At 38.3% G+C, this 11,181-nt stretch overlaps 2 protein-coding genes across 2 annotated transcripts; both read left to right on the forward strand.

Annotated features, from left to right (window-relative positions):
- Nucleotides 1-1,693: 1,693 nt before the first annotated feature.
- Nucleotides 1,694-2,495, forward strand: LOC143623732 (uncharacterized). The gene is made up of 2 exons (XM_077094572.1): nt 1,694-2,382; nt 2,489-2,495. Exons 1-2 carry the CDS (start codon nt 1,694-1,696, stop codon nt 2,493-2,495), a joined length of 696 nt encoding a protein of 231 aa, XP_076950687.1.
- Nucleotides 2,496-8,467: 5,972 nt separating this feature from the next.
- LOC143623733 (FHA domain-containing protein At4g14490-like) lies at nt 8,468-10,174 on the forward strand. The gene has a single exon (XM_077094573.1). It carries the CDS (start codon nt 8,468-8,470, stop codon nt 9,770-9,772), a length of 1,305 nt encoding a protein of 434 aa, XP_076950688.1. The 3' UTR covers nt 9,773-10,174.
- The last annotated feature ends 1,007 nt before the right edge of the window (nt 10,175-11,181 follow it).

The following is an 11,181-nucleotide window of genomic DNA, read 5'->3' on the forward strand; positions in this document are numbered from 1 at the left end:
AAATGTGGAAAGGGTGTCGGTGGGAGAATAGATCGGATGTAGATGATGATGAATTTTGAAGATCATCAAATAGTAACCAACTTTTAAAAGTGTTTCAGTTAGGTCACTCATGCATATTTTCTTCAAATCGGGTCACTAAATCTTTAAATCGAGTCTCACCGATTTTTGTGTGCGTTAAGAAAGAAATGAAGGATAAGATATGGGAGTCGGAATTTGCAATATATGTAGTTAGAATTAAATAAAATTAAAAAATGTTAATTATTTTAAAATTCAAAAACAAAAAATAAAATTCACGTCGCCACTCAACGTCAACATCAAAAGAAAGATAAAAAGATTTCCTATGTGAAACAAAAAAGAAAAACGCTAAAAAACATGTTAAAACATTTAATTTAATATAATATGAAAATTGAGTGACTTAATTGGAACACTTTTTAAAGTTAAGTGACTTAACTGAAACACTTTTGAAACTTGGTTACTATTCTATGAAGTTGCCCCCTTTCTTTTATAGGGTAAAGTTAAAATATAAAGGGTGAAAAAAATGAGAAGTTTTAGAAGGATTTGTGACCAACAAAAAAAACCTCTTAAAATAAATTAAAAAATAATAAAAAATCATAACTCAAAATATAAATAAAAAAGAAAACTTTAAAAAACTAAAATGTTTTCCCACTCATTCCCTCGTGGAAAAAAATCGACGAAAAGACAAAAATGCCGAGATCCAATACACAATGACAAAAATGAATAAAAGAGACATTTATAACTAAAAAAAGACATAATATATCGCAAAATATAACACAATGCTGAACAAAATATAACACAATTTTGAGTACTATAACATAATATCAAGAAAAAAAGACACAATGTGAAGGAAAAAAGATACAATCAATGACGAAAATAAACACAATGATAACAAAAAAAACACAATAATCTTTTTCACTCACCATTGTGTGTGTGTGTTTTAGAACGAGAGAGATGATGGAAACATTTTCGTGTTTTTACTTTTTTCGTTTTTTTATTAAATTTTAGTTATGAGTTTTATTAATTTTTCTAAGAAATTTTTTGTGTGGCTACAAATCATTCTCATTTTTCTCATTTTTGTTTCTTTTTTATAGAATAATTTGACCCTTCTTTTATATTAGTTTAAATAATTATTTTTGTTTATTTATTTTTAATTAAGTAGGTAAAACGACTGATTTATCCTTGTTTGCAATTCAAATTGTCTGACTTAACAAGGAAAACTAACTGGGTGAAGGCCAAAGGACAAACGTTGTTGGATTTGTGAACGTAAAGCATAAAATAGATCAATTTTGAGGATAAAGGGTAATAAGTGAAATTATGTACAAACATAAAAGGCAATCTCTGTACTGTCTAAATTAATTGGTATGGTTACGAGTGGTTGTAAATAGAAAAAATAAAAAATGATAAATTGAAAATCAAATTTTGAGTAATAGGAATAATATTGTTATATGTCAATATGAATGAGAAGAGGCAACGCAACGATTGAGAATACCAATCTTACATGGTATCAAACCTAATTCATCGATCCTAAAACCTTCTCTACCCTAATCTGCCGCCTATTTGATTATTTTTACTTTTCTTTCCTCTTCTCTTCACACCATTAACATGGACTCAAAACTTCACCCGGTAGTTACGGTATCCAATATCAAGCAAGACCAGTATTCCAATCACTCTAGAGATGGAATCCGCTCATTACACCTCCTGGTCTGAGTTATTTAAAATCCACTGCAAGGCTTTCATGGTGTTCGACCATTTAACCAGCAGATCGCCTCCTCTGACCCCAAAGCAGCCGACGCCACCAAAGAAACCGAACAATGGGAACGTCGATTCCATTGTTCTCCAATGGATATACGGCACTATCTCCAAAGACCTCCTTTATACCATTATAAAGAAGAACACCACCGCGTATGATGCTTGGAAAGCACTTGCAGACATCTTTCAAGATAATAAAGTCACGAGGGGTATATACCTTGCCAACAAGCTTTCGAATACCCGCCTTGATAATTTTCCGAACGCCACCGCTGACTGTCAGGAATTGAAGATGTTATCTGATCAGTTGGCGGACGTAGACAAAAACATTGACGACACTCAACTCGTCATGCAATTAATCACGGGTCTTAATGAAGCATATGGTCCGTTTGCCAACATTCTTCAACAACTCCAACCACTACCCACGTTTAATAATGCTCGATCTTGCCTCCTCCGTGAAGAAACCCGCAAGGCTGAAACGGCCATGGCCGCCTCCAAGGCAGCCGGTACTGCCCTTCATGCAAGTTCTAATAAACCCGAATCTAGTAACACTAGCAGTCCTCACCAACCAGCAGAGTATCGTTATGAGTCCCCTGATTATCGTTCGCGTGGTCGGGGGTTCGCTCCCGGGGTCGCGGACGTGGCCGACACCAATCTGGTCGTGGACGCGGATACTCCCCTCAAACCTGGCAACCACAACAGCCCTACTATCCATCTTGGTCAGGTCCTAATTATTATTCGACCCAAGCACCTAACTATCCGGCTCAACCCAATCCACCTTCGGTCCCTTACTACCCTCAATGGTCCACACCACCTTGTCCCTATCCAACTCAACCCAATACACCACAAGCTCCTACTGGTAATGGCATTCTTGGGCCCTGGCCGAATCAAGCGCACCTTGCTGCCTATCAGCCCACCAACATCGAGCAAGCACTATACACGATGTCATTAAATCCGCCCGACCAATGGGTAATGGATACCGGAGCTACACAACACATGACCAACAATCCGGGTAATTTTCATTCCTTTTTTAATAATAGCATTAAACAAAATATTATTGTTGGTAATGGCACGACTATTCCGGTTAATGGTTATGGCAATCAAAACCTACCACCTCCCTTTCCACCTTTAAACTAAATAACGTTCTTTATGCTCCACAATTAATAAAAAATCTTGTTTCCGTTCGCCGCCTTACAACTGACAATTGGATTTATATTGAGTTTGATCCCTTTGGTTTTCTTGTGAAGGATTACAAGACCCGGATCCCTATAATCCGGTGCAACAGCAGCGGTGACCTCTACACGCTCCTTCCGTCCCTACTCTCCAACCTCAAAACACCATCAACTTTTGTTGCGGTTTCTCAATTTTTATGGCATCACCGCCTTGGTCACCCAGGGGACAATTTATTGAACTCATTGCAAACCTCTAGTTTTATTAATTTTGCACGTACTAATAAGACTGTTTGTCAATCATGTGTTTTTGGGAAAAGTATTCATTTGCCTTTTCTTGATTCTACTACATGTACATTGTTACCTTTTGACATAATTCATAGTGATCTATGGACGTCGCCTATTTTAAGCTCTTCAGGGCATCGTTATTATATCTTATTTTTGGATGATCACACAAACTTCTTATCGGCATACCCACTTGCTAATAAATTCCAAGTATTTACCACATTCTCTAATTTTCACAAACAAATTGAAACTCAATTTGAACGAAAAATTAAAACACTACAATGTGACAATGGAACCAAATATGTCAACAACTCGTTCAAGCAATTTTGCGCCACCACTGGCATGCTTTTTCGCCATTCTTGTCCTCATACGTCGTCTCAAAATGGCAAAGCCGAACGTACAATTCGGTCAATTAATAACATCATCCGAACACTTCTCGCCCACTCTTGCCTACCCCCACAATTTTGGCATCATGCCCTTGAAATGGCCACGTACATCCTCAACATTCTTCCCCACAAAACCACAAAATACAAAACACCTACTCAATTACTCTATCATCGCCCCCCTCTTACGACCACTTGCGCGTATTTGGGTGTCTATGCTACCCTCTAATTCCATCTACTACCATACATAAACTTTCCCCTCGCTCCATGCCTTGTGTCTTCCTTGGTTACCCCGCTAACCATCGAGGATACAAGTGCTTAAATCTAAAAACAAATCAAATCATCGTGTCTCGTCATGTCGTGTTTGACGAGACCATATTTCCATATGCTCACCAAAACACTCCTAAACCATCTTATGACTTTCTAACAGACTCCATTAACTCACACTTTTGGCCTCACGTTGACCCCAACCCACAACCACACCAAAACACTCCCAAAGCATCTTTTACCCCACCTAGCCAAACTCAACAGTCCCTTATGGCCCAGACCACACCACACCAGCCCACTACAACACCCGCGAGAACATATCAGACCATCTACACCCCATTACCCACCGAGCCTACACCCTCTCCTCCACCACCATCACCACCACAACGGACCATGCGCACCCGCGCCATGGACGGTATAACCAAACCAAAACAAATCTTTAATCTTCACTCCACCCATATCGTTCCTGTACCTAAAAACCGGATCCACGCCTTAACTATACCGGAATGGTCCAATGCCATGACTAATGAATTTAATGCTCTTGTTAAAAATGAGACTTGGGAATTAGTTCCGAGACAACCGCACATGAATGTCATACGAAGTATGTGGTTGTTTAAACATAAATTTAATGCGGATGGTTCGTTGGAACGTTATAAAGCCAGATTGGTTTGTGATGGGAGATTGCAACAGGTTGGAATCGATTGTGGGGACACGTTTAGCCCTTTGGTTAAACCGGCCACGATACGCACAGTTTTGACATTAGCTCTCTCACAGTCTTGGCTAGTACATCAACTGGATGTCACAAATGCCTTTTTACATGGTAAGCTTACTGAAACCGTGTACATGTACCAACCAATGGGGTTTCGAAACAAAGCCTTCCCAAACCATGTATGCTCCCTCAAAAAGTCTATACGGTCTGAAACAAGCTCCGAGGGCGTGGTACCAAAGATTCACCGATTATGTTCTCACATTGGGATTCTCTCAGAGTAAGTGTGACAACTCTCTGTTCACACTCCACAACACATATGAAACAGCTTACTTACTTCTCTATGTTGATGATATCCTCTTAATCACATCCACTGATGCTCTTCGTCATCGATTAATGCGGGGTCTTGCGGATGAATTTTCAATGAAAAACCTTGGACCACTTAGTTATTTTTTGGGCATCTCGGTTTCACGAAAGGCTGATACAATGTTTTTGTCACAGCAAGCGTATGAGAAAGATATCATTAAACGTGCCGGTATGCAAACATGCAAACCCGTGTCCACCCCGGTTGACACAAACCCGAAACTTGGGTCCAAATCTGGTGATGTTTATGACAACCCAATGCTATACAAAAGCCTCGCCGGCGCACTACAGTACCTTACCTTCACTCGTCCCGACATCACGTGTGTCGTGCAACAAGTGTGTATGCATATGCATGCTCCTCATACAACACATTGGGATGCGCTAAAACGTATTATACGATATATTCAGGGTACCTCGGATCTTGGTATCACGTTACGCCGCCCCACGTCCCTCTCTCTTCTTGCATATACACGGTGGCGGACCCAGGATTTTTTGCCAATGGGGTCCCATATTTTCGGTGTTCAAATTTTTCGGGTAGGTCGTTGTTCAGGTCGGGTCGAGGCGAAGAACATAATAAAAAACAATATCATAATAAAACTTTCTTTTCAATCATCACTACCTGAACGGGTCAAAATGGGTCGGGTTGACACATAAACACTTTGTTTTCCCTTTCTTAAACATTTTTGATATAGAACCTAGATCCACCCTTTCATAAGCATGTGTTGAAAACCATTAACTTAAACTAGTGAAAAATAAAACTGATATTTTAAAGTGTTTGAATGTTTCTAAAGAAAACCATGCATAAAGTTGAAAACAATGATATGTATTTTAGAGGTGTTTGAATGTTTCCAAAGTTATCATTGCAACATTAGCAATCAAATGATTGATTAACACTAAAAATTAACACAAAAAACCAAAAACTGAGCCTTGTAAGACTTGAACCCATGACCTTTTAAAGATAAAACAAGGGACTTTTCACCAGACCACATCAACATTAATAGTATGGGTTCCAAGTATTAAATCTTATGGGGTCCTCAAAAAATTTAATATACCGCTTCTAATAAATTTTTAAAAAACATTGGCGTCCCGGGACCCCGATCCACACTATGTGGGTCCGCCCCTGCATATACAGACGCGGACCTGGCGGGATGCCCGGACACCCGCTGCTCTACCTCGGGGTACTGTCTTTACCTTGGTCACAACCTTATCTCGTGGTCCTCCAAACGATAGCCCACCATCTCACGATCGAGTGCCGAAGCCGAATACCATGGAATTGCGAACGTAGTGGCTGAAATTTGTTGGCTACGTAATCTGTTACTTGAGTTAAAAAAACCGGTCTCACGGGCTACCCTTGTCTACTGTGATAATGTAAGTGCGCTTTATTTATCCGGAAATCCCGTTCAACACCAGCGCACTAAACATATTGAGCTAGATATCCACTTTGTCAGAGAACAAGTTAAACGTGGTCAAGTTCGAGTCCTACACGTACCGACACGCTATCAGATTGCTGACATTTTCACCAAGGGACTACCTCGTGCCTTATTTGAAGACTTTCGCTCCAGTCTCAACCTTCGCTCTCCTCCCGATTCGACTGCGGGGGTATAATAGGAATAATATTGTTATATGTCAATATGAATGAGAAGAGGCAACGATTGAGAATACCAATCTTACATTGAGGTTTCACTTTTCACACACTATAATTTTTTTAATATTTTTTAGAAGTGGTTGTGAGTGGATGAAAGAGAAAATATTATAATAAATGTATAAAAAATATTATTTAATTGAACAAAAGAGAGGAAAACTAATGTTTTAATAGACCATGTGTAGGGGGCGCTTTCCCCACCCAAAACACTCCCAAAGCGCTAGAAGGTGGGGAAAAGGGGAATATGATTGGTGGTTTTTTATTTGTTTTTTAATAAAAATAATAATGGAGTAATGATTGAGGGGGCATTATCCACTAAACCTTTTTTGTGTATAATGTCTCTATGATGACGTGAGCCACATGACACACAATGCTCCCCATAAGGGCTAGGGGCATACACGCGATCTTAATGTAATTATATGAATATTGATAAAGGAGTGGGCTAGGAATGCTCGTAGGGCGGAGATTGTAGAATGAAGGTGGGAGATTAAAGGTTTATAGGTGTTATCGTTTATTTATGATTTCTTATGTTTACTAATTAAATAAAGGAATTTTTCTTTTTACGAAAGAGTAAAGACGAAATAAGACAAACAGGAAAAAGTAGGTCGGGCTCACAAAATTGTAGCTTGTAACAACAGATAGTTTCTTATTTATCATATCATGGTTGGCCCTATAGAGTTCCTAGGTAAAGCTAGGGCTTAGGCTGTGTGTTGTCGTTGAATTCATCTTTTGAATTCATTTATTTGTGTCATGCAGTGTTGACTGTACACATGTTGAAGCCACCGCTGAAATCACATGAGCTTGTTGTGGTTCAGGCGAACGGTGACTTCAACGAATTTCTGATTTTTTTAATTTTTTTAATATAACTCAACAATGTAAACTAAAAAAACTAAATTTTATAAATAAAAACATTAAATATTACAAAAACATTTAAAAAAAATACATTTTAATTAAAAAAAATACAACATTATTCCCTATCTCCGCCACCTCTTGTCGTTCGTCTTCGTTCTTGATCTACTTCGATTTCCTCAAGGACAAGTGCATGTTCTTGTTCAAACACCTCTCGACACATGGGATCAAGGTTGTTAAAGTCCTTGGTAAGAAAGTCTAACTTTCTAAACCTATCTTTTGAAACTTTGACCCAGATGCCGCCATGATACTATTTGATATTTTGTGGATGTCTTGGACAAATTCCGGATCGAACTCGGTACGTGTGGTTGATTTTTTTCCCCGATCTCTTCCCATTGGAGTTTAGATTGGTTGAGTTCGCCTTGACTTTTGATATGTTAAGACACATCTGGGTTTCCATAACTGCTACTGAAGGACGGTTTATGCCTTTAAGTAATGTTTTTCTACTAACCATATTTATGTGTTGTTTATTTGATGGCTTATGTTAAAGTTTACAATATGTTGCTTGTAATAATTGACTATACATGTACATTGGAAGCTCTTGATTTTTGTTAATCTTATGGTGTTAGTTTTGATGGTGGTATATTAAGGTATTTGGTTGCATTTAAAGTTTAAACATATCCATGGAATGATTATAACGATGGCATATGTTATTCATACATCATATAGGTTATTTCGACATCATATGCGTGTATATGGCTTGAATAGAGGCTATACGAGTCGTATATGTGTAAAATTTTGTTCGTTTTGTTGAGGAGTGTCAGATGTTTGAAGCCTATACGGCTCATATAGATGCTATACAACCCGTGTAAATAGGAAAAACTGTTATCCGTACATTAGTTAGTCATATGATTTAATCCAATGCGTATGTATTAATTGTCTTAACCTATAAATAAAAAATTATAATCCCTTTTAGAAACAAACAAACGAACTCTAAACCTCATGGTCACACACACAGAGATACATACATGGTGTGACAATGGATCTGAAGCTGATAATTGAGAAAGGACCAAGAGAAGGTGAAACCCTAACTTACTCATCAGACTCCTCCTCCTCCTCCTTAATCAAAGTCGGCCGTGTAATTCGCAATCAAGGAATCTGGTATCTCATCCAAACACATGTGCATCCAATGGATCTCAATTCCTCCAACGGCACCTTTTTAAACACCCAAAAGCTTCACCCGCACGTTCCTTCCGTCATCAATAACGGCGACCGGATTAAGATCGGAGAGTTAACGTCAATTGTTGTCATGATTGAATTCCAGTCGTCAATTGCTGCTGCTGTTGGTGAGGAAGAAAATAATGAATTAGGTGATTTGGGGAAAGTTGAGCCGGTGAAGAAGCGGAATTTGCAAAGTAATGTTAAGAAAGGTGTGGATGCAAGGAATGAAGTGGAAACCGCAAGTTCTAGGAGGACGTTGAGAAGTTCGAAGAAGGATGAGGTGAGTTTAGTTTCGGCGTTGAATCAAATTCCTGAGAATTTGAATGTGGATGTGTCGGAAATGGTAAATGTTTCGGTTCCTGTAGAAGCGAAAGTGACTAGAGGGAGGAAGAAGAAGATTCCTGATTTGGATCAGACGAAACCTGCAGATGTTGTTGTTGTTGAACCGGTGAGAACGACCCGAGGAAGAAAGAAAGCGCTGCCGGTGGAGACGTTGGAGGATAATTTGAATAATGTGAACGAATGTTTACAAGTTGGTGATGGAATTGAGGCCACTATAGGGGAGAGTTTGAGTGCGGATGTATCGGAAATGGTAAACGTTTCGGTTCCCGTGGAACCTAAAATGACGAGAGGGAGGAAGAAGAAGATGCCGGAGCAACTTCCTGATTTAGATCAGACGAAACCTGCAAATGTTGTTGTTGTACCGGCGAGAACGACCCGAGGAAGAAAGAAAGCGTTGCCAGTGGAGACGTTGGAGGATAATTTGAACAATGTGACTGAATGTTTACAAGTTGGTGATGGAATTGAGGACACTTTAGGGGAGAATTTGGAATCGAACAATGAACCGGTTGAAGAACAGTTGGAGAAAATGGTGTCAACTCAAGAAGGTTGTGAAGGTTCATCGAAGGGAAAGAAGGAAGATATGAAATATGGGTGTTATAATGAGAAGTGGAATGATTTGGAGAAGATGACAGTAGACGACTTTTTTGATTACTTGGAATGGCAATTTGCTAAAGAGATTTATGAGAAGTCGGAGAAAATTATTGCGGATATGACAGAGAAGGCTAGGAAATACCATGAGTTTAGACGTCAAATAAATGAATCTGGAAAGGGTAAAAATTAGTTGCGTACTAGACCGAGGAGAATCTGGTCAACCAAGGTCATGGAGTTTGAATCTGCAAACATGAACACTGTCCATAGTTTAAATATCGGCCACTCTTTGTGGTTTACTGGTTTGTTAGCTATTGGTTTCAGGCATTTGCTTGAAGATTAAACCTTCAACAGCTAGTTAGTTCTATGGAAAGTTAGTTTGATTTGTGCTATATGCTGATATAAATATATTAGAACATTTGCTTACTTTCTGACTTTTTTTGGGTAAGATTTTCTGTTTGTTTCAATATGAGAAATGGTATTTCATTTACTTTTATGAATTCTTGTTTTTGGTATAGTGCATTTGCCATCTCTGTTTGTGTATTGATGCAAAGTTGGATTGAAAGGGTTTAGACTTTAGATAAACCTTAACGTGTGATAAAATTTTGTATGAAGAAAGATAAAGTGAAAAATACTGTAACTGGTTGGCCGAATTCAGCTTACCATGTTGTTTGAGGTTGTTACATCATTTTGATGAGTGGTTATCTTTCGTAGTTGCCTAAAAAGTGATTAATAATAAATAGTGAAAGTTTGAATTATGTTGCAGGTGCTATCTACTTAACTTTTGTGTATTAAATGTACCATTTTTGAGTTTCCTGGAAGGTCAAAACCTTGATAAGTATTGACAATGAGTTTTTTGTGTTAAATTTGGTTTCATTATTAATGGAAAGACATATGTTCTATGTAATGCATAGCATCCATTTAGTTGTGCTTTGAACAGAGTTTGTGATGAATACTATACTGTGTCTTTTAGTTTTAAGCAATCAAAATGCATACCCTGCTTATCTCAAGTGAGATTGCTAGCTTCTGCTATACTCAAGACATGTAATACCAAAGATATCAGTTATGTTCCTGATATCCATATATGCTGACATGGCACAGTTGTTAAGGTAAATCTGGCAGGTAGGGGTGAGTCAGCAGAACATGAGAAGTTCATGTCTGCCAGGTGTTACAGGGACATAATTTGGAAAAACAAAGAAGACCGAAAGTTAACAACGGAAGACATGATATTGCCATGCTAATGAGCTTCATTGACAGGTGATTTAATTTCATTCTAATCTAGGTTGAGTTGTTATGATTAAATTTTCAGTACTTGTGGAATATTGAATCAATTTCTTGAACCCATTATTTGGATCTATTTTGCAAAACTATGGAGCAACGCAGATGCTTACTCAAAACAACTTTTAGTTAAATGCCAAAGCTCAATAAAGTTACTTGACCGGTTACATTAACTACAACAAGCTGCCACCATGAAACCAATGGGTCTCAATGATGCAGCCTCATCAACAGTTGACTGATTCAAGTCAACAACCACATAAAGAGGATTATTTTTAGTGGTTTCGTTAGTTGATTTTCTTGTAGTTGTTGTCGAGACACTTGTGG

The sequence above is a fragment of the Bidens hawaiensis genome, unplaced genomic scaffold (genome assembly GCF_021521415.1).
Source record: "Bidens hawaiensis isolate Kalapana, Puna unplaced genomic scaffold, B.hawaiensis_p1.1 tig00003536_1, whole genome shotgun sequence".
Classification (NCBI taxonomy): Eukaryota; Viridiplantae; Streptophyta; class Magnoliopsida; order Asterales; family Asteraceae; genus Bidens; species Bidens hawaiensis.

What these genes read in the sequence shown, in the direction of transcription:
- LOC143623732 (XM_077094572.1), top strand. Translation starts at nt 1,694, where the DNA reads ATGGAATCCGCTCATTACACCTCCTGGTCTGAGTTATTTAAAATCCAC.
- LOC143623733 (XM_077094573.1), top strand. Translation starts at nt 8,468, where the DNA reads ATGGATCTGAAGCTGATAATTGAGAAAGGACCAAGAGAAGGTGAAACC.